The following is a 23,756-nucleotide window of genomic DNA, read 5'->3' as shown; positions in this document are numbered from 1 at the left end:
CCTCAGAAAGCGCGTGAAAAGACGTTGCAGCCTTTACCACACTGCACGCAGCAAAGAGCCTCGGAGCGGGGCCCAGCCTAAGGAGGATGCTCAACCCGCCAGGCCGCCCACATCCCTCCATTCCCACGGAGCAGAACGAAAGTCAGACCGGCTCGCTGAGCACAGAGACCGGGGGAGGAGGAAGCCCTGCACAACAAAAACCTCCAGCTAAGTCTGTTTTGTTTTTTTTTAATTTACCAGAGTTCAGCCTCACCTGGCTGAGCACAGAGACGGTCTCCGGCTGTGGGAGGGAGAGGGCATGTGCCATCACCGCCGTGCTCAGCTTCCTGCATCCGCTGCCTTTCAGCTGCTCGAGCAGTAAAGTCCACGCTGGCTGGAACCAGCTACCGGACCAAGGCACACATCTTAGGGACCACGGAAATCACCTCAGGAATTCTTAACGGGAGGAGGGACCATTTGGTATCACCGCAGGAGAGCAGAGTGCATGTTCTTTAAGAACATAAGAAATTGCCATGCTGAGTCAGACCAAGGGTCCATCAAGCCCAGCATCCTGTTTCCAACAGTGGCCAATCCAGGCCATAAGAACCTGGCAAGTACCCAAAAACTAAGAAGAACCCATGCTACTGATGCAATTAATAGCAGTGGCTACTCCCCTAAGTAAACTTGATTAATAGCCATTAATGGACTTCTCCTCCAAGAACTTATCCAAACCTTTTTTGAACCCAGCTACACTAACTGCACTAACCACATCCTCTGGCAACAAATTCCAGAGCTTTATTGTGCGTTGAGTGAAAAAGAATTTTCTCCGATTAGTCTTAAATGTGCTACTTGCTAACTTCATGGAGTGCCCCCTAGTCCTTCTATTATTCAAAAGTGAAAATAACAGAGTCACATCTACTCGTTCTTTCCTTAATTCTCCTTTTCTTTAAAATGAAGCAATCCCCACTGGGAGATACACATCCACCATCTACTGGAGACAGAGAATACCGGCAGGCTGATGTCACTGCAGGGGTGTATATACTGTGACGTCAGTTTGTTCAGTCTCCATCTGCTGGTAGAGATGCATAACTCACTTGTTCTGGATTCATCTGACTGGACGCTAAGAAATGGGGGGAGGAGTACCTCAAGGAGTTGTTAGCTGGTTGGGAAAATCTAGGAGGAAGTAGAAGGGCAGTGGGCAAACCTAAAAGCAGATGATATAAGGGCAACTGATCTTTTTGTTAGGAATGTAAATAAAGGGGACAGGAAAGAGACAGTTATGGCTTTTTAAAGTAGCAGCTGAAAATGTAAAGGAGAAAAAGTTGCCATTCATAAACTACAAGAGATCAGAGAAAGAGGAAGACAGGCAACAATATCTGGAGAAATTAAGAGAATCGGGAAATAGTCAGGAACGCAAAAATTCAACTAGAAGAAAAAATAACAGATATGGAAAAATGGGGGACAAGACTTCTTTGATATGTTAGTGATAGAAGTGAAAAGGTGGCACTGTGAGACTCAGAGGTGAAGGGGAGGAATATGCAGAGGCCGATGAGGGAAAAGCAAAACTGCTTAACAAATATTTCTTTTCAGTGTTCAATGTTCACTGTGGAAGGCCCTGGAGCAGGACCACATAAAACAAACACAAATAAGATTATAGATTGAGGTTTACCTCACTTCCATTTTCAGACTAGTGTGTTCATGAGGAACTAACTAAACCTGAAGTAGATAAGGCATTGGGGGCTGGATGGGATACATCCGGGGGTACTGAGGGAACTTAGAGATGTCCTGGCAGCTCCGCTGGTGACCTTTTCTGTGCTTCCTTAGAGTCGGGAGTAGTTCTGGGGGACTGGAAAAGGGCGGATGTGGTTCCTGCTCATAACAGTGGAAGTAAGGAGGAGGCTGAGAACTACAGGCCGGTCAGTCTGACCTCTGGGGTGAGCAAACTAATGGAATCGCTACTAAAACAGAAGAGAGTGCAATTTTTGGAATCCAATGGATGGCAAGATCCGAGGCAGCAGGGTTTCACCAGAGCTCAATCTTGTCAGACAAATCTGATCAATTTCTTTGATTAGGCGACCGGAGAGCTGTAACAAAAGAAAGCACTAGATGTAATACACTTGGATTTCAGCAAGGCCTTTGACACGGGTCTGACATTGTGCGCCTTTGGTATGGATCCTAGAGCGACCGACAGGATTAGAAACCGGTCGAGCGGGAAGCGACAGAGGGTAATAGTAAATGGGAGCTTTCTCTGAGGGAAGGGGTTGTTACTAGTGATCTGCCTCAGGGATTGGTCCTTGGACCGGTTCTTTTCAACATTTTTGTGAGTGACACAACGGAAGTGTTGTCGGGAAAGGTGTCTTTTTGTCGAAGATACCAAAATCTGTAACAGGATGGACAGGGAGGAAGGAGTAGAAAACATAAGGATGGATCTAGAAAAACTCAAGGAATGGTCTAAGATTTAAAATGCAAAAACCCAAGGGGAAAGTACAGTATTGGAGGCAAAATTCTTCTAAGCATGAAGAGCGGGATCTGGGGGGAATTATTTCTGATGATCTTAAGGTGGTCAAACACATGGATAAGGTGACAGTAAAAGCCTGAAAGCTGCTTGGCTGCATAGGGAGAGGAAGGGTCAGCAGAAAAAGGGAGGCGACACTGCCCCTGTATAGGTCCCTGGTGAGACCTCACTGGGAATACTGAGTACAGTTCTGGAGACCCCACCTTCAAAGGGATATAAACAGGATGGAGTCGCTCCAGAGGGAGGCTGCTAACATGGTCAGTGGTCTTCAGTCTAAAGCCTATGGGGATAGACTTAAAGATGTAAACATGTGCACCCTGGAGGAAAGGGGAGATAGGATAGAGACATTCAAATATCTCAAAGGTTTCCATGCACAGGAGGTGAGGCTTTTTCAAGGGGTCATGGGATGAGGGTGAAAGGGGGTAGACTCAGGAGTAATCTTAGGAAATATTTCTTTACAGAGAGGGTGGTGGATGCGTGGAACAGGCTCCCAGTGGAGTTTGTGGAGGAGACAGGCAGTATCTGAATTCAAGAAAGCAGGGGATAAATCCAGGGGATCTCCAAGGAAGTGATGCTAAATTAATTGGGCGAATCGTACGGGTTTTTTTCCTCAGTCACGTTTGTACAATCGGCATCCTCATGAAAAGTGGCTGCATGAAGCTGCTTTCAGCTGCAGGCAGATTTCTGAAGTGCCAGGATGGCAAAGTGTACGGGGATCCCCTTTGCACTTGCAAGGAAGGTTATACTAGTTCCCAAAGGCTCCACCCAGAAAGACGGACAGACAGACAGCATCCTTCCTCCTGGACACATACCCGACTCCCCTGGCTTTGCTCACTGAGCAGCTCATTGCCTCTTCTTCCACGTCTCCTAGCAAGTTTTCCTGGTGCGCCCGGGCTTTCAGTCTGGGACTTGCTCCCGCGGTCGCCAGTGAGGGCTCCTGTTCTTCAAAATCAAATTCACCGGACTTCAGTTTCTGCCGGAACTCGCCGGGCTCCTCGTGCCCTGCCGCGGTTTTCATCCTGCTGCGCTTCCCGGCCGCACCTTCGTGCCCGGCAGGCCCGTCCCCGCCTCTCTCCTGGCTGGCTGTGCTGTCCCTGCGCCGCTTCCTGGCAGCCTTTCCCACCTTCTCTGGGGAACAACTCCCCTCACGCTCCCGAGCAGCTCCTTTCCGCTCTCGTAGGTCAGGAGAAGGCGCGTCTTGTGCAACTCTCTGGCCCTTCTGCCGCCTGATCCCAGGCCTCCTCGCGCATCGTTTGACCCTTGACTTAAGAGGACGGGGTTCGGTGTCAGAATTCGCCGGACGGCCTGCCCAGTTCTCCGGAGTTTCACTAGAGCCTTCCCCATCCTTTACAGGTGACCTGCAGCAGTCCGTGACCTTGGAAACAGCATTGCTCCTGCAAGGAAGAGCATTGTGTGACCTCTGATGCTCTGCAGAAGATGCAATTCCCACAGATTGATCGCCACCGTTCTCCGGCACAGACTTGGGAGCCGCAAGCTCCAAGTTCCCTGGCATGGGATAGGAGCCGGGAAGGGACGGGAAAGGCTCCTGAACAGACAGAGGGGAGTCCGTTTCTGACAGCTGCTCACTCACACTCCCCTGAAGAGGAAGGTTTTCAGATCTTGCTTTCTCGGTTTGACCCTTCAGCCCCTGGCACCTATCCAACCAATCTGGGTCAAGGGAGGTCATCCTCTGTCCAACGGTTTGCCTCAACTGTTGAAACTTATCGAGTGCCAGCGGGCTCTGCAGTTCTCCAGCGTGGAGCCTGGATGAGGCGAGTCCCAGCTTTACTGGGAGGAGATCTTTTGTCCCTTCACACTCGGGGTTTAAAACGTGCTCTGCACTGGGCTTAGGAGATACAGGAGGCCTTTCTGCTGAAGAGGCAACATTAGCAATTTTGCTGGAGCTCTCCAAGGCATCTGTAACTGGCTTGTTTCTAGGAGTAAAGGATTTCCTCAGAGACATGGGACGGTCCTACAGAAAAGGAGAAAAAGTTGGAAATGTTTAAGGAGCAAAATTGCAGACATAAAATATAGACGTATATTTAATACAGATACATGCATCTACATGAGTTGTACATATAAACTCACATGCACATACATTTATATGCACGCACAAAGAGCAAAGCACAAAATGCACACAACTCAGTAGCTTTGCTTAAAATGAAAATGCTCTGCATTTAATATTATGCATATTTCATAGCGACCTTTGTTTTTAGATTTTTTTTTTATTTTGCCTGGGAATTTAAATGTTATAACAAAAGATGTCAGTGGAAAAATGAATGATATAACACACGGGAGAAAAATTAGAGGAAAAGTCATTTCTGAACTGATTTCTCTTGTTCTAACATTGAAAGTCCCAGGCTAAACAAAAATGAAAACAAAGGTGCCTAATAGTTGATAAAAGTAACTTTGTAAAATGAAAACAATTCTGATTGAATGTGTGCATTTCTGTGCATTCACTCGAAAACAGAGGTTCTGAACCAGGATTCTGTTCCCCAGCTGCTATGGAAAAGGAAAAAGATTGGGGAGATGGAAGGATGAGATAAGACAGGAGATGGAGAGAACTAAAAGTAGCAGAGCTGGATTTAGGAACAAAGTTTAATACACAGCCTCAGATTATGGATGGGCCACAAAATACAAAACCATTTTTTTTTCCTAATGCTATGGATCCTCAGTCTAGACATAGCTTAGGGACTGATGAATAGGAGTCATAGGGGCTGGTAGATAGGGAGAGAGTAAAAGAGCAGGCAGGTGGGGGAGGAGGGGGAGAGACATGGAATGGAAGGTGAGATGGGGGGGTCATGTGGGAAGGAGCCAGATAAAGTGAGATGGAGGGCTGGGAGGAGGGGGGGGGAGAGACATGGAATGGAAGGTGAGAGATGGGGGGGGGTCAGACAGAATGCTGGTGGGGGTCATGTGGGAAGGAGCCAGATAAAGTGAGATGGAGTGGGGGGAGAGACATGGAATGGAAGGTGAGAGATGGGGGGGGGGTCAGACAGAATGCTGGTGGGGGTCATGTGGGAAGGAGCCAGATAAAGTGAGATGGAGGGGGGGGGGGAGAGACATGGAATGGAAGGTGAGAGATGGGGGGGGTCATGTGGGAAGGAGCCAGATAAAGTGAGATGGAGGGGGGGGAGAGACATGGAATGGAAGGTGAGAGATGGGGGGGGGGGGGTCAGACAGAATGCTGGTGGGGGTCATGTGGGAAGGAGCCAGATAAAGTGAGATGGAGGGGGGGGGGAGAGACATGGAATGGAAGGTGAGAGATGGGGGGGTCATGTGGGAAGGAGCCAGATAAAGTGAGATGGAGGGGGGGGGAGAGACATGGAATGGAAGGTGAGAGATGGGGGGGTCAGACAGAATGCTGGTGGGGGTCATGTGGGAAGGAGCCAGATAAAGTGAGATGGGGGGGGGGAGAGACATGGAATGGAAGGTGAGAGATGGGGGGGGTCAGACAGAATGCTGGTGGGGGTCATGTGGGAAGGAGCCAGATAAAGTGAGATGGAGGGGGGGGAGAGACATGGAATGGAAAGTGAGAGATGGAGGGGGTCAGACAGAATGCTGGTGGGGGTCATGTGGGAAGGAGCCAGATAAAGTGAGATGGAGGGGGGGGAGAGACATGGAATGGAAGGTGAGAGATGGGGGGGGGTCAGACAGAATGCTGGTGGGGGTCATGTGGGAAGGAGCCAGATAAAGTGAGATGGAGGGCTGGGAGGAGGAGGGGGGGAGAGACATGGAATGGAAGGTGAGAGATGGGGGGGTCAGACAGAATGCTGGTGGGGGTCATGTGGGAAGGAGCCAGATAAAGTGAGATGGAGGGCTGGGAGGAGGAGGGGGGAGAGACATGGAATGGAAGGTGAGAGATGGGGGGGTCAGACAGAATGCTGGTGGGGGTCATGTGGGAAGGAGCCAGATAAAGTGAGATGGAGGGGGGGGGGAGAGACATGGAATGGAAGGTGAGAGATGGGGGGGTCATGTGGGAAGGAGCCAGATAAAGTGAGATGGAGGGCTGGGAGGAGGAGGGGGGAGAGACATGGAATGGAAGGTGAGAGATGGGGGGGTCAGACAGAATGCTGGTGGGGGTCATGTGGGAAGGAGCCAGATAAAGTGAGATGGGGGGGGGGGAGAGACATGGAATGGAAGGTGAGAGATGGGGGGGTCAGACAGAATGCTGGTGGGGGTCATGTGGGAAGGAGCCAGATAAAGTGAGAGGGAGGGCTGGGAGGAGGAGGGGAGGGAGAGACATGGAATGGAAGGTGAGAGATGGGGGGGTCATGTGGGAAGGAGCCAGATAAAGTGAGATGGAGGGGGGGGGGGGAGAGACATGGAATGGAAGGTGAGAGATGGGGGGGTCAGACAGAATGCTGGTGGGGGTCATGTGGGAAGGAGCCAGATAAAGTGAGATGGAGGGCTGGGAGGAGGAGGAGGATGGGGAGAGACATGGAATGGAAGGGGGAGAGATGGGGGGGTCAGACAGAATGCTGGTGGGGGTCATGTGGGAAGGAGCCAGATAAAGTGAGATGGAGGGGGGGGAGAGACATGGAATGGAAGGTGAGAGATGGGGGGTCAGACAGAATGCTGGTGGGGGTCATGTGGGAAGGAGCCAGATAAAGTGAGAGGGAGGGCTGGGAGGAGGAGGAGGGGAGAGACATGGAATGGAAGGGGGAGAGATGGGGGGATCATGAAGTAAATCCAGGTTTACACCCAGAGTTTCCTGGCAGTGTAATCTTGCACTTGGTCTGTATCACCTCTTATAATACAGAATGTCAAGTGGAAGGCAAAATAGTCTAACAAAATACAACAAAATTCATCTGCCTGTATCATTCAGCTAATTACAGTAACCAATGTGACTTCCATCGCTGCCAGGACCGGAGCTGTTGATGCAGCTTTGGCTGTTCAGGGCCCTGCTGATACTGAGGGCCCAAGCTTCAGTCTCCTGGCTCATGGATATAAACAGAGAGCTCAGGATCAGCACAAGGTGGACCATGCATTTCTCTCCATGACATACTGTATTCGGACCCTGGAACAAGTGCCTGGAGATAATAATTTCCCCCACTCCTTCTTAGACTTACCTGACAACTGCTGAGCACTTCCACGAAGGAGCTTAGAGAATAACGATACCCGATACCCTCTGTGTCTGTGCCCTGATCAAAGATGGAGAGCTCGAAGCGAAGTAAGCGAGCAGCACAATCCACACCCTCTTTTCCCATTACCTTGCTCTCTCTGTGCATGACACCCGGACATTCGTCAGTGACCGTCACCAAAGTACCTTTTACAGTGCCGGTTTTCAGCCTACGTCACACGCACATTAACCCTTAGCCCTATATTATAAATGTATTACACAAACTAGACCCTCGTCTTTACAGGCCATGCAAAAAACGAATCCCAAGGATGAGGTTAAATTCCTCAAAGCCAAACCTGACCTTTATGCTGGCGCCGACGTTGGATTTTATTTTCATTCCAAAATACTGCGCGGAGGCCTTCAGTGACTCCCGCTCCTCGCGGGTTAGTTCTGGGGTGGCATTCCCTCGGTTCAGATGAGGCCCCCAAGAGGCCGAGTCACTTTTCTTAAAAAGGAGAGCAGAAAAGATTCCTTTACACTAATACCCTGCCACTTTAAGCCTCATACTGAATTACATTTCCCCTGACGGCTCCATCGTGCATTGCCCCCGCCCCACCCTCCCGCTTACATCCCGAGAGCCTGGGACTTCCTCTGCCCGCTGCTCCTGAAGCGAGTCGCGTCGCGGGCTGCGCCGGGGCTTGTCTTCTAGTTTGAGAATTCTGTACTCCCTGTAGAAATCTGTTAGAGAAAACGAGCAGAGAATGGACGTCAGGAGGCAAGGCAGACCCCCGCTGCATTCACAGAGAAATCCCAACCCGAGATAAGCGGGTGCTTCTAGTGTGCTCCCGATTTTAAAACAGCAAGAGCTCCCAGATCCGCATCGCCGTCACGTCACCGGGCCTGAAGTTGGGGAACCCATGGGAGCACCATTCCCGTCTTCTATGGTGAAAAAACAGAGATTCGTTTTACGAGGGTTCCCATTGCACCTTACGCCGAAGTCAAAAATATATTCAGCACGTTTTGTATTCAGCCACACTGCAGATCTTATTAATATATTTTAAAATGGAGTATATGTAAAGCTCTTTCATGCAGACTTTCTGGGAGATTTCTGTTCATCTGCCAGCCAAATTCAGTATTGTTCCGGTTCCCATCTGCAAGCTCTTATGTAGGCTGCACAGCACAAGTCCTGCTAGATCAGGGGTGGGCAAATTTAAAACAAAACAAAACAGGCCCACATTATTGGTGCTCATTTGCACTGAGGGCTAATGGTGGGGGGAGGTTCCCTTTGGAACTCCTGAAGGGGATGGGGGGGGAGGGGGACAGTGGCAAGAATACCCCCTGGCACAGTGAGAGGACCAAAGTAGCACCAACAGCGATAATCAGAAGGATCCGACAGAAGAAAATAGGATCAAGCATAAACGTTTGCAAGTTAAATGTAAGACATTGATAAGACAGGCTAAGAGAGAATTTGAAAAGAAGTTGGCTGTAGAGGCAAAAACTCACAGTAAAAACCTTTTAAAATATATCCGAAGCAGAAAGCCTGTGAGGGAGTCAGTTGGACCGTTAGATGATCGAGGGGTTAAAGGGGCACTTAGAGAAGATAAGGCCATCGCTGAAAGATTAAATGATTTCTCTGCTTCGGTGTTTACTGAAGAGGATGTTGGGGAGGTACCCGTAATGGAGAAGGTTTTCATGGGTAATGATTCAGATGGACTGAATCAAATCACGGTGAACCTAGAAGATGTGGTAGGCCTGATTGACAAACTGAAGAGTAGTAAATCACCTGGACCGGATGGTATACACCCCAGAGTTCTGAAGGAACTAAAAAATGAAATTTCAGACCTATTAGTAAAAATTTGAAACCTATCATTAAAATCATCCATTGTACCTGAAGACTGGAGGATAGCAAATGTAACCCCAATATTTAAAAAGGGCTCCAGGGGCGATCCGGGAAACTACAGACCGGTTAGCCTGACTTCAGTGCCAGGAAAAACAGTGGAAAGTGTTCTAAACATCAAAATCACAGAACATATAGAAAGACATGGTTTAATGGAACAAAGTCAGCATGGCTTTACCCAAGGCAAGTCTTGCCTCACAAATCTGCTTCACTTTTTTGAAGGAGTTAATAAACATGTGGATAAAGGTGAACCGGAAGATATAGTATACTTGGATTTTCAGAAGGTGTTTGACAAAGTTCCTCATGAGAGGCTTCTAGGAAAAGTAAAAAGTCATGGGATAGGTGGCGATGTCCTTTCGTGGATTACAAACTGGCTAAAAGACAGGAAACAGAGAGTAGGATTAAATGGGCAATTTTCTCAGTGGAAGGAGTGGACAGTGGAGTGCCTCAGGGATCTGTATTGGGACCCTTACTTTTCAATATATTTATAAATGATCTGGAAAGAAATTCGACGAGTGAGATAATCAAATTTGCAGATGAAACAAAATTGTTCAGAGTAGTTAAATCACAAGCAGATTGTGATAAATTGCAGGAAGACCTTGTGAGACTGGAAAATTGGGCATCCAAATGGCAGATGAAATTTAATGTGGATAAGTGCAAGGTGATGCACATAGGGAAAAATAACCCGTGCTATAATTACACAATGTTGGGTTCCATATTAGGTGCTACAACCCAAGAAAGAGATCTAGGTGTCATAGTGGATAACACATTGAAATCATCGGTGCAGTGTGCTGCGGCAGTCAAAAAAGCAAACAGAATGTTGGGAATTATTAGAAAGGGAATGGTTAATAGAAGGGAAAATGTCATAATGCCTCTGTATCGCTCCATGGTGAGACCGCACCTTGAATACTGCGTACAATACTGGTCGCTGCATCTCAAAAAAGATATAATTGTGATGGAGAAGGTACAGAGAAGGGCTACCAAAATGATAAAGGGAATGGAACAGCTCCCCTATGAGGAAAGACTAAAGAGGTTAGGACTTTTCAGCTTGGAGAAGAGACGACTGAGGGGGGATATGATAGAGGTGTTTAAAATCATGAGAGGTCTAGAACGGGTAGATGTGAATCGGTTATTTACTCTTTCAGATAATAGAAAGACTAGGGGGCACTCCATGAAGTTAGCATGGGGCACATTTAAAAACTAATCGGAGAAAGAAGTTCTTTTTTACTCAACGCACAATTAAACTCTGGAATTTGTTGCCAGAGGATTGTGGTTAGTGCAGTTAGTATAGCTGTGTTTAAAAAAGGATTGGATAAGTTCTTGGAGGAGAAGTCCATTACCTGCTATGAAGTTCACTTAGAGAATAGCCACTGCCATTAGCAATGGTTACATGGAATAGACTTAGTTTTTGGGTACTTGCCAGGTTCTTATGGCCTGGATTGGCCACTGTTGGAAACAGGATGCTGGGCTTGATGGACCCTTGGTCTGACCCAGTATAGGCATGTTCTTATGTTCTTATGTTCTTACCAGTCAGAACTCTGGTGGCTGCGTTCTGTAGTACTTGTAAAGAGTGGATTGTGGAAGAAGGAAACCTGAATAGCAGGGGGTTACAATAGTCCATACCGGAAAAAATCAGTGACTGTAGTACTGTTCTAAAATCTTTTTGTTCAAGTAGAGGTTTCAGCCTACGAAGAGTGAGAAGTTTTCAATAGCCCTCCTTCAATTTGATAGATACATGCTTTTTAAAACTTAAATCTGTATCTAGAGTGATTCCGAGATCCCGAACAAAAACGGTGGGTTTTATCTTTATATTATTCGCCAACAGTATTGGGGGAATTTCTTCATTTCCTTTCTAACAGGATGATTTCGGCTTTATCCATAGAAACATAGAAACATAGAAATGACGGCAGAAGAAGACCGAATGGCCCATCCAGTCTGCCCAGCAAGCCTCACACATTTTTTCTCTCATTCTTATCTGTTACTCTTAGCTCCTTGTTCTATTCCCCTTCCACCCCCACCATTAATGTAGAGAGCAGTGATGGAGCTGCATGCAAGTGAAATATCTAGCTTGATTAGTTAGGGGTAGTAGGAGTAGTAACCGCCGCGATAAGCAAGCTACACCCATGCTTATTTGTTTTACCTAGACTATGTTGTACAGCTCTTGTTGGGTTTTTTTTTTCTTCTCCCCTGCTGTAGAAGCAGAGAGCCATGCTGGATATGCATTGAAAGTGAAGTATCAGGCGCATTTGGTTGGGGTAGTAACCGCCGTAACAAGCCAGCTACTCCTCGCTTTGTGATTGCGAATCCTTTTTTTTCTTCACCCCTGTCGTTGAAGCTATGCAGGATATGCGTGAAGCATCAGTTTTTGTTTTTGTTTTGTTTTTTTTTTTTTCCCCTGCCGTTGAAGCAGAGAGCTTCAACGGCATATCCATACTTCAACGGCATATCCATACTTCAACGGCATATCCATACTTAGTACGAGTTTCACATGGGACAGGAGCTGCTGAATAGCGTTAAGGGTAAACTGTGATTATATTGAATGTCTTTTCAATTGTATTTTCAATAGGGAGCAGGATTTGGATATCGTCTACTACATAAATATAAAAATTCAAACCTAGCCCAGCAAGTAGATGACAAACCGGTAATAAATATACATTGAAGGGAGTGGCTGAGAGTGCAGACCCCTGTGGGACCCCGGTTTCAAGGGGAATCTTTTTTTTTTTTTACATAGTGTTTTTAACCTTTACTTGAAATGAACGGCTGCTTAATTAAGGCCATACCTGCATCATCAACCGGGGCCCTGTGATAAAAGCAACACAGCGGCTGCCGCCACCCACAGCAACATTACCAGCAAAGGCCCAGCGAGGGCGACGACGCTGTTTGAAGGTTCCAGAGGGCCAGAGATAATGCAGCAGAAACCAATTTTCTTTTAACCGGGCCAGGTTTGCCCACGGGCTGTGGTTTCCCCACCACTGGAGCCAGACCATCCACCCCAGAGAGGTTTGCACACGTTCCTTAAGTACTAAACTAGCATGAATTATTTTATTCGTACTTACTTTGTATCTCACTGGGAGCATTTTCTACATCAGTCTGTTGAAAAGAAGAGAAAGCCACAACATGAGCACCATTTGCACAAATCGTTAAGTAAAACGTTCGGTGAAGAAGGGAAGGGCTCAGGAATTCAAGACATATTCATCACAGCAAATCCTTACATTCCAAGAAGCCACCCGCAAAGCATCTGGCATTTCCCCACCAGGCGGCTTAGCCCTGGGAAGGCCCAGCACCACTGGTCATGGAGAGGAAAATTATTAATGGTTTGGTCAGACAAGAATTTCAATCAATCCTGCAGGAGCAAAGGAAACCATCTGTGGTTCACGTTCCCTCTTAACCACTTCCGCAGGTCCCTTCCCCCATAATCCCAGGCTCTGCAGCGATTCTGTAGCGTATTTAGACAAACTGGAACATAACTGTACTTACAAAAATAAGGAGACGTTTCCTTACCTGTTAAATTTTCTTTCCATTGGCCCTGCCTCACCAGTCCAGCCTTGATAAGGGGGTTATTTCCCCCCTACCAGCAGATGGAGGCAGACAACACTGTTTTCCTCTGTGATATATCACAGCCGCCACTTAGGAGGTGGTGCTAGCAGTAAGAATCCAATATTTCCTGCCTCGAGCAGATGGTAGGACCGGGATGGTGCAGCAGTTCGACAGTGGATCTGTGATTAGACCCGAGGGCCAGGCCACTGGCTTTCCACCAGGAGTGCGAGCCCATCGACCAGCTCCCAGACCCTCTTGGGGTGTTGTGTTGAGCTTGAACCAAGAACAGCAGATGGAGGTGGAGCTCTTCTATGTCTTTCCTCCGTGGGCACTGCTATGACACATAGAGCTGGAGAGCAACAGAGTCAAGGCTGGACTGGTATAGCAGGATGACACGGAAACACTTTTTGAAAAAGTATCATACTAAAAAAGGAGAAATTTGTTCTTACCTGATCATTTCTTTTCCTTGAGCCTGGCCAGACCTATCCAAATGCACGGGTTATGCTCACCAATCAGCTGGTAGGCACAGAGGCTGATGTCACTCCTTATAGGCTCCCATGCTGATTTCAGCCTGCTAGTATATCCTGTAACAAGCTGAGAAACAACTCATAATCTCTTCCTCTCCCCCAACCAGGGGGCTTCCAGGAGAATAGATACAGGACAAGGACCACAAAAGAAAACAGAGATTCAACCACACACACATCAAAAAATTGAACTCGCCACTGCATAAAGAGAATACTACGAATTACTTCTTCCTGTAATATGTAACTGCAGATAATTATGTTTGAAAGAACCATGCAGGGCACAAGACTGGTCTGGCTGAACTCATAGAAAGGAAATGATCAGGTAAGAAAATATTTCTCCTCCCTCTTCATCCAGTCAGACCAGTCCAGATGCACAGGATATACTAAAGCTACTTCTCTATTAGGCGGAATACTGACAAACCCAATATCAGATCCTCTGAACCAAAAGAGGCCTATTCTCTGGCCTGAACATGCAGCCAATAATGTTTGCAAAGAAACGTAAGGATGACCGGTCACCACTTTCCAAATTTCCACTGTAAAAGCTAATTAAAGACGCACCCACGAAGCTGCTTGTGCTCTAGTGGAGTACGCCCTCAAACATTGGGGCAATGAAAGCCTCTTATCTATGCAGGCTACACTAATCCCTCCCTTTATCCATCTCACCACCATTCTCCTAGGTCCTCCCAACAGAAGAGAGAGATGATGGCACTTTCTCAAACTGTCACCTTCAAGCACCACAGAACAATTCTTCTCACGTCCAAACGATGAACTTGAGAACAGTCCTCCCAGAATGATTCCCTACAGAAAGGACAACCACGACGACACACCACCTGAGATGAAAGGGCAACACCACCTTCAGAAGGAAGGAACTATACAAATCCGAAAACACCAAAAAAGGACTCCCTGCATGGCAGTGCCTGCATTTCAGAAATCCACCGAGCTGAACATATGACTATCAAGAAAATGGTCTTGAGCATGAGAAGTTCAACTGAAATCTCCTTCAAAAGTGTCATGAAATGGAAGAATGTAAGCTTAACTACTGTCCAGTTGGTACTACCTGGCCCACAAGGTAGGAGGTCAGGCCCCAACAGGTGGTTGCAGAGATGCCCACAGACTGGAACCGTCGCATGGAGCCTCCTCCACAGATTGAGTCCTTGGGTTCCGGAGGACAGCAGGACTGAGGGAGAGCCAAGCACAAGGAGCCTAGCCTAGGCAACAGGCCTGGCGGTGGCTTGCAGAGACAGCATTGAGGCAACGATCAGGGCAGGCAGCAGAAGCAAAGACGATGTCAGGGCAGAGAAATCAGGCCAAACAGAGAAAACAGGAACGAAGGCCTAGAACAGGAGGCAGACAGAACCGAGTAACCAAACAGGAACTACTGGAACCAACAGACCAGAGGTGGCACATGGAACAAGGCAGGGCAGACAGGAAGCAGGAACAAGGCAAAGCTGACAGGGCTTCAGGGACAAGACACGGCACAAAAGGAATCAGAACACGACATGGCAAGCAGGAACCATGGACGCTAAAGCAACTCGCACGAAGAGGGGTCGCTAGGAGACTTCTTGCTGAGGCAAAGAGCAGGAGCAGGACCAGCACTTAAATACTCCCAGAAGTGAACGTCAACTGAAGGTACCTCGGAGACCCTTCCCACCAGTGGCCCTTTAAATAGCACGGAGAAGCATGGGAATGCCTAGGGGGGACACGCAGCAGGATGCTGGCAGAAGCTTGCAGCCAGGACTTCAGCAGTAAGAGAAAGCCAGCTGCGGGGTTAGCACCACGGCTGGTGGCACATTACAAAAAGCTCAAAAGGAAGCTCAGTCAGGTAGGTCAACACCAGGTTCAAGTTCCAAGATGTAACTTGGAAGGTGGTCTTATGTGCTTTACTCCCTCAAGGAAACAAGACATCTGGATAGGAAGACAGGGGTGAACCCAAAACATGCCCCCTAATTCAGAGCCAAACCCTTATCTAAGCCTTTTTGCAAGAACTGAAGGACACATGGCACCGAAGCCTTCCCTGCTAGCGCACAAATCTTCAAAGATATACCAACATCTCACATACGTCAAAGAAGTAGAGCTCTTCTTAAAACAGAAGAGAATTTGTACCACTTCCTGAAAACAGTCCTTTCTAATCAAATGAGACTTTTCAAGGGCCAAGCTGTAAGACAAAATCGAGCCACATCTTCATGCACTACAGGACCCTGGAACAGCAAATCCCTGCCCCGAGGCAACAATGGAGTCCCATCTAATCACCTACCTAGATCCGCATCCCAAGGACAACACAATCAATCGGAGCCACCAGAAATCCTCTGAATAACTCTGCTCACCAGATACCACAAAGGAAAGACAGGACTCTCCAGGGGACAGATCTGAATCAGCACATGCAAATCTGACAATCCCCTTTCTTTTCTTCTGCTGAAAATCTTTCCCACTTTTGCTTTTTGGCTGGGGCCACGAGAAAATAGTTAAAATCATGGCACGTTTCCCCAACAATAATCCTCCAACCAGATCATCCCTCACATCCCACGTGCTGTCTTCAACTATTTTGAACCCACCACCTCTTTAGAAATTCAAAATACTATCAGAAAAATTAAACCTGCCACACATCCCAGTGACACGATACCCACTAAACATCTTCTTTCAATCCCAGAAATTATAGCACCCCCAATTGCTGAAATAATCAATTGCTCACTAGCTTCTGGTGAAATCCCTAATACCCTTAAACAAGCTATCATCAAACCTATACTAAAAAAGCCCAAGGCTAATACCGCCGACCTCACGAACTACCGACCCATTTCCAACTTACCCTTCCTAGCAAAAATACTCGAAAAAATTGTAAACACGCAGCTCTCAGATCACCTAGAAAAACAAACTACTTTCACCCTCACAATTTGGATTCCGTAAATTTATGAGCATCGAAACCCTGCTCATCTCTCTCTCCAACGCCATACTCACTGGGTTTGATAAGGGACAATCCTACCTACTAGCCATGCTCGACATATCCGCAGCCTTTGACACCATTAACCAAAACATTCTCATTACACGGCTCAAGGAAATCGGCATAACTGATACCCTACTACAATGGTTTGAAGCCTACCTGCAAGGATGGCAATATAAAGTCAAGTTCGAAAACCATGAATCACAACCTTATAATATAAACCATGGAGTACCACAAGGATCTGCTCTTTCATCAACCCTCTTTAATATATACATCCTACCACTTTGTCACCTTCTATCTGAACTTGGCTTACTGTACTTCATCTATGCGGATGATGTACAAATCATTATCCCCATCACCGACTCCCTCAACGACGCCCTCAAGAAATGGGAATCCGCCCTCACTACTATTAGCAACCTCCTTACAAATATCAACCTCGCCATCAACCCTGATAAAACTGAGCTTATGATCATTACCCCCCAAAACTGCAAAACCAGGATCGATTCACACAATGTGAAAAACCTTGGAGTCACATTAGACAACCATCTTAACTTTAAAAAGCACATCAACAATACTATCAAAGATGGTTACTTCAAATTGCATACCCTAAAAAAACTAAGACCATTATTATATGTTAATTAACAATTGTTAATTGTAAACCGGCATGATGCGATATCCATCATGAATGCCGGTATAGAAAAACTTAAAATAAATAAATATCAACATGATTTCTGCAGTGTACTGCAATCCCTTATATTTTCAAAAGTCGATTACTGTAATGCACTCCTCCCGGACCTCCCCAAAACTACCATACTGCCCTTGCAAATGCTGCAAAATGCAGCAGCGCGCATACTAACATTAGAAAATCGGAACACATTACCCCCATACTCAGAGATCTGCACTGGCTCCCCACTGCACAGAGAATCATGTTCAAAACCTTATCATTAATACACAAAACCCTACACAATGAAAGTATAACATGGCTCAATAATGACCTTCGCTTCCACAAGCATTCCAGACCCCCCAGAACGCAACGTGCTGCCACCCTACACATTCCTCCTCACAAAGCCATCATTCTCGAGTCAACTAGAAAGCGTGCGATAGCCATAGTTGGCCCGCTCTGTTGGAAGAACATGACACCTGAGTTACGTCAAGAAACATGCCCAATAAAATTTAAGCAAAAACTCAAAACATGGCTATTCTTTCAAGCTTATACATAATGTACACACGTTCCTCTCACCAGCATGCCCACAACTGTTTCTCTATGGAATATTCCTAAGATCCCCACTGCTCTAGAAACTCTCTCACATTTATTCATTCGAGTTCCACTATACGGCAATTTGCTTTGTATCGCTATTCACTTAAAGTATTATACTATTATTTATCTATGTCCCACTATATAGCATTACTCCTTGAATCTCTATTCACTTATTGTATCTTTTTGCACCTTCCCCCCCCCCCCCCCCTTTACTTGGTTTATTCATTATTTGTAATGCACTAGTGCTAACCTCCTGTTATTTAGCACTGCTGCAATTTTTTGTTGACTGTAAACCGATGTGAGGTTACTAAACAAATGCCGGTATATAAAAAACTGCAAATAAATAAATAAATAAGTCCATTACTGGCTTCCCCCAGCAAGCTACTGTCGGAGAAAATGCTATTTGTGACAGAATCCATTCGCCAGAATCCAAGAGTGTTGTGGCTGAGAAAATCCACTACATGTAATACTGAAATGGCTTTCACATGTTTCTCTGCCCATTCCAAGAAAGACGTTGCTGACAGATGTATGCCGAACCTAAAGCTTCCTTCAACCAACACGCAATCGTGGATTTTGATGCCTTATGACCCTTCTTTGCACCACTCAATAGTCCAACAATGGAAACTATTAGTGACCTTAAGATATCGCAGCAACACCCACTTTACATCTAAGAGTCGCAATTCTCTCATGTAAGGCGCTATAGCATCCACATTTGGAAAGGCCAGAAGCTTTACCGATTGACTTAAGTGGAACACATCACCTTCAGAAGGAATCATCTTCAACGAGACTCTGGAACCCGTAATTCTCAAAAACGGATCCCTACATGACAAGGCCTGAAGCTCCGAATCGCCACCAAGAAAACCACCTTTAAGATGAGGTCTTTCATAGTAGCCCTTCTAAGAGGCTCGAACGGAGCCGTACACATACCCTTAAGGACCAAGTTAAGGCTTCAAGAGGGACACAACTTCCGAACAGAGTATGCAAATGCTTTGTCCACCCCTCCACCCGGAGAAAACGCACCACAGATGTGCAGCTAGAATCAGTCCCTGCACTTTGCCTCAAAGACAGCCCAAAGCCGCCACCTAAACTCTGAGGAAGTTAAAGGCCAAGCCCTTCACCAACCCTCTCTGCAAGAAGGTCAGAATATGTGCCACGAATCCACAAGTAAGATCAACCCCTTGCTCCGCGCATCAAGTCTCAAAAACTCTAGACCCTCACATACGCCAAGGAGGTAGAAGTCTTTTTAGTTTGCTAAAAGAGTAGAAATGACATCCTCAGAATATCCTCTCCCTTAAGAGTTTCCTCTCAAAAGCCAAGCCGCAAGATAGAAGAGAGCCACCTGATCTGAAAATATGGGATCTTGGGGGAGAAGCTTTGGTAAATGAGCAAGCCTCAATGATCCATCCACAGCCAGATTGATGACATCTGCAAACCAAGGCCATCGTGCCCACTCCCGAGCTACTTGAATTACTTCTCCTGGATGGATCTCTACATGCCATAATATTTTGCCCACCAGTGGCCACAGCAGAAACACGTACAGAAGAATGCCCCTCGGCCAAGGAAGAACCAAGGCATCGACCCCCTTCTGCGACTGAAGAAGCACGGAGCCCTAGCATTTTGGGGAGTTGCATTAAAGCCTTGTGGGGCCTGCCCCATCTGCGACAGATGAGGCGCATTGCTTCCTCCGACAACTCCCATTCTCTGGGATCTAGCTGTTGCCGACTGAGAAAATCTGCTTGTACAAAGTCTGTGCCGGTGATATGAGAAGCCACTAATAGCACCAGACGCTGCTCTGCCCAGTGGGGCTAACAAAGCAACAAATTACTTAATTTAAAATTATAATACAGCAAGAGGAACATACCAAGGGTAGGAAAACAAACACTTGCCAAAGGCAAGACAGAGGGGAAAAAAAATCAGACAAGGTGTCTAATAAATTGGAGCACAGTAGAAAGTAAGATCGAACATTTATTCAATCATTAGAAGAAGTTGAAAACAGCACTTCAATGAACTAGGTAAATTTAAGGAAAAAAGGACCATGTGAAAGAGAAGGAAATTAGAAAAATTAAACAGTAACAAGAAAAAAAACAAAAACACCTCACATATGAACATTCAATTATAAGGATCTAAATCACCGTATGTGGACCGATGCCGGAAATAGAGAATCCTGCAAAGAACAGAATGAATAAAAGTTTGATCTTACTTTCTCCGGTGCTCCGATTTCTTATTCATCTTTATTTTTATTCCTTCTGTCTTGCTCGCACTCTAGAGCCTTGAATTCACCTATTTCTCTGGGTGCTCCATTAAGCGGTATTTCACACTCAATGGTTTTAGTTTTTTGGTGAAGGATATAAAAACAGACCTTCGCTTCTTCTTTTAACACATTTTTCAATATATGTCGTGCCGCGGTTCAACCCCTTTAAATCTCTAGCCCTCTATCTTGGCTAGATATGGCGGCCCTCACTCGGTTAATTGACTGTTCAGTCTATATGTAAGTTCTTCTTTACAGTTTCTCTTTACATTTTTTCTTATTTATTTATTTATTTAGAAACATTTATATACCGGTAATTGTGGGGACATCATACCGGTTCACATAATAACTGGAAGCTTGGAAAGTACATTTCAACAGGGAGAGTAACTGGGCGAAGGGATAAACAAGAAGCAGTAAGAAGAAAAGAAACAAGTAAGTCATAACAAGAGGAAAATAAATTTACAATTTACAATTTACATTTAGTATCTCCTAGGAATGAGGGGAGGGCGAACCTCTGGGGGGGGGGGGGGGGTACGGACTACTGACTATGAGGTTATTCTGTGTAGGCATGGTTGAACAGAAATGTTTTTAGTTTCTTTTTGAATTTGATTGCACAGGGTTCAAGGCGCATGTGGACAGGCAGTGAGTTCCAGAGGGCCGGACCGGCTATAGAGATGGCACGGTCGCGGGTGGAGGAGAGGTGAGCTGTTTTCAGGGATGGAACATGAAGGGTGCCTTTGTTGGTAGATCTGGTGGCTCGGGTGGACAAGGAGGCAGTGAATGAGAGGTCGAGCCAGTTTGAATTGTGGGTGTGGATGGACTTGTGTATTATAGTCAGGGTTTTGTAGTGTATACGGGACAGGATGGGGAGCCAATGTAAGTCCTTGAGGATAGGGGTAATATGGTCGTGTTTACGTGTGTTCGTGATGAGTCTTGCGGTGGCGTTTTGCAATAGTTGGAGGGGTTTTATTGAAGACTGGGGGAGTCCTAAGAGGAGGGCGTTACATTTTTTTATGCAGTAATTTCAGCTTGAATATAACTTTTGTTTTGTTTTCTTCCAGTATATTTAAATTTGGCCGGGGGGCTGCTCCCCCTCCCTTCTCCCTGTATGAGTATTTAAGGTGGGTTTACCTGTCCCATGTTTAGGCTCCTCCCTACTTGGAGGAGCCTAAACATGGGACAGTCTCTCTTCCTACTCTCCTGTACTTGTTTTTACATAATATAAAAGTTTCTACTTTATTTCTTTGCCAGCACATACAATTCATCCCACACCCTCCCTACCTTCCTACCCCCACCCAAAACCACCCCATCCCTTTCTTCCCTCCCCCACCTTTTCTCCCTTCCTCTCCTTCTCCCTCCCTCCTCCCCACTCCTCCAATCTAATTCCCCCTCCCCCTTTTTCTTGATGATCAGTATACCTTTGGCAAGTGTTTGTTTTCCTACCCTTGGTATGTTCCTCTTGCTGTATTATAATTTTGAATTAAGTAATCTGTTGCCATGTTAGCCCACTGTTCAATACTTATAAGAATTTCTGTCTTACAGACGATAAGTGTCTATTGGTCCCTCTGACGCAGCTTGGGTGCGAAACACAGCCATGTCGGGCTTCATTAACTAATGAATACATTACATTTATGCAAAGGTTTCTCCTGTTGCTTGTAATTAAATAAAATTGGGGACTCATGTAAGTGTCTAATTTTTGAGCCACACATCCCTTTTCCTTGATCTATTTATGTGTGTGTGCTGTTTATTCTGCATTCTTGCTGTGCTTTACACTAGGTCTTTCCTAACTCCAACACTATGTAACTCCCATCAATCATCTCGCTCCGCTAGTAATAGCGTTAATAGCCACCTCTTACAATGTTATTTATACATATATATATAATTATCTGATCTTCATTTTCCTTCTCTCTCCAAGTTATTGATTTCCTTGTTATATGTAACTGCTTTTCTGCACTATTGTTCAAATTGTAAAGTTTGTTATAATTGCACCCCTGTTTCTTGTGAACCAGCATGATGGGACTACCGTCTTGAATGTTGGTATATAAAAAAACTTAAATAAATAAATAGGTTATATGCCAGTGGCAGCAAAACTCTCTGTCTCCATATACTGGAAGGAAGGCATCAGTCCAGGAGTCTGGACTGATCTGGGTACATACAGGGAACTATAGTTATTGGCAACACTGCACGTTGGATGCGGGGAAGAAGGCCATATGTATCAGCCAATGGATAAAGTAGGGGGGTGGAAGAGTGTGAGGAGCCAGCCAGAAAATATAGAATGTGCAGTAGTCGGCAGAGAAGGTGAAGAACAGTGTACAGTGGACCAAAAGACAAATGTGAAGTGGTGGGAGTGGCTGAAAGGGAGGAGCAGAGACGAGTCCAAAGATAGCTAGACATTGGGAAAGAGAGATAAGTGGTCCAGAAGGGAACAACTATAAATTATTTTTATAGCACTACTACACATCAGAGACAGTCTTGTCAACATAGAGCTTACGGTCTATTCCAGTGGTTCCCAAATCTGTCCTAGAGAACCCCCAGCCAGTCGGCTTTTCAGGCTATCCACAATGAATATGCACGAGATAGATTTGCATACACTGCCTCCATAGCATGCAGACTTTCTCTCATGCATATTCATCGTGGATATTCTGAAATCCCGACTGGCTGGGGGTCCCCCAGAACAGGTTTGGGAACCTCTGGTCTATTCAAACAAGACAAATAAAAGAGACACAGAGGAGAGAGATATGAGGGGGCCGAAAGAGCGAGAAGGCCGGAGAAGGGGAAATACGGATAGCAATTGCAAGCTTAGGGCTGATTGCTGCTGTGTGCAGAACTGGACTTCGTAGCTTCCCCTTGCCTTGGGAGTCAAAGGCCATGCGGAGGGAAGGAGATAAAAGAGATGAGGGCCGTGTAAGTGGGGGAGGGGGAGGAGAAAGGAGGCCGGGATTGAAAGTATGGGGGAAGGGAGCAGCATCCCAGGAGGGCCGCGGCTGTGCCCGTTTGCAGATCCCGCGCACCCCTGACCCCATACCTTGTTGGGTTTCCTCTTGTGCTGCTGCAGGAAAGCTGCCTCCCAGTTTTTGAGCAGGACCTTTAGCTGGGTGCACCTCTCCATGCTTGGGGTGTTTGCTGCTGGACCTGCGCACCGAGTCAGGCTCAGGCTCCTTAGATCTTGATGGGGGCAGGGGTAAGGGTCAGCAAAACCCAGGGGACGCTCTGGGAAATAATGAAGTCGTTCCTGTTCAGGGCAGCGCGTGCTGCAGTCTCTCCCCGGCAGCGCTCAGCAGGAAACTCCCAGTCTGGAAAGGCCTCCCGCCCAGAGAGCTCCGGGAACCACCGCAGCGCCTTCCCGGCCCGCGTTCCCCCACGCGCCTCTCACTGACAGCGTCTCGCGCCCGCGTTCCCCCACGCGCCTCTCACTGACAGCGTCTCGCGCCCGCGCTCGCGCTCATGCAGGCCAAAGAACAAAACTGGCGCCCGGCGCAGAAAGAACCAATCAGCGGCGGCCGGGAGGGGAGCCCGCGCCTCGCCGGATATGACGTTTCGCCAGCTTGACGCCATCACCAAGCAACCCGGAAGAGAAGGGGAAGAGGCCGCGGAGAAACAGAAGAGGTAAACGAGAGCCCGAGAAAGCGCCCTTCCCACCGCTTAACCCGGTTCGGCCCGGAACAGAAGGTAAGGTTCTGCGTCTTAGCGTTAGCGCTTTCCCCTTTATCTGCCTGCGAGCCCGTGGGCGTCCCGCCACCTTCCCCCTGCCCCGTTTCCTGAGGCCGGACTGCAGCAGAGCGGCCCCGTTACCTGTCGGCC

At 46.9% G+C, this 23,756-nt stretch overlaps 2 protein-coding genes across 4 annotated transcripts in view; one reads left to right on the top strand and one right to left on the bottom strand.

Moving 5' to 3' along the window:
• Positions 1-23,469, bottom strand: part of RECQL4 (RecQ like helicase 4) — a 160,153-nt gene extending 136,684 nt beyond the window's left edge. Inside the window, 5 exon segments of the mRNA XM_029592339.1 lie at positions 3,307-4,466; positions 7,918-8,061; positions 8,185-8,294; positions 12,510-12,543; positions 22,981-23,469. Of these exon segments, the coding sequence (XP_029448199.1) occupies positions 3,307-4,466; positions 7,918-8,061; positions 8,185-8,294; positions 12,510-12,543; positions 22,981-23,064 (1,532 nt within the window). The 5' untranslated portion in view covers positions 23,065-23,469.
• Positions 23,470-23,498: 29 nt separating this feature from the next.
• MAF1 (MAF1 homolog, negative regulator of RNA polymerase III) overlaps positions 23,499-23,756 on the top strand; it is a 100,207-nt gene continuing 99,949 nt past the window's right edge. The window contains exon 1 of one of the 3 annotated variants that reach the window (XM_029592341.1): positions 23,499-23,624. The gene's annotated coding sequence lies outside the window, so the exon portion shown is untranslated. The remainder of the gene's footprint in view (positions 23,625-23,756) is intronic. The other 2 variants (XM_029592346.1, XM_029592344.1) reach the window with 2 other exon arrangements.

Source organism: Rhinatrema bivittatum, chromosome 2 (assembly GCF_901001135.1).
Source record: "Rhinatrema bivittatum chromosome 2, aRhiBiv1.1, whole genome shotgun sequence".
Classification (NCBI taxonomy): Eukaryota; Metazoa; Chordata; class Amphibia; order Gymnophiona; family Rhinatrematidae; genus Rhinatrema; species Rhinatrema bivittatum.
This window is presented reverse-complemented; position numbering and strand designations above follow the sequence as displayed.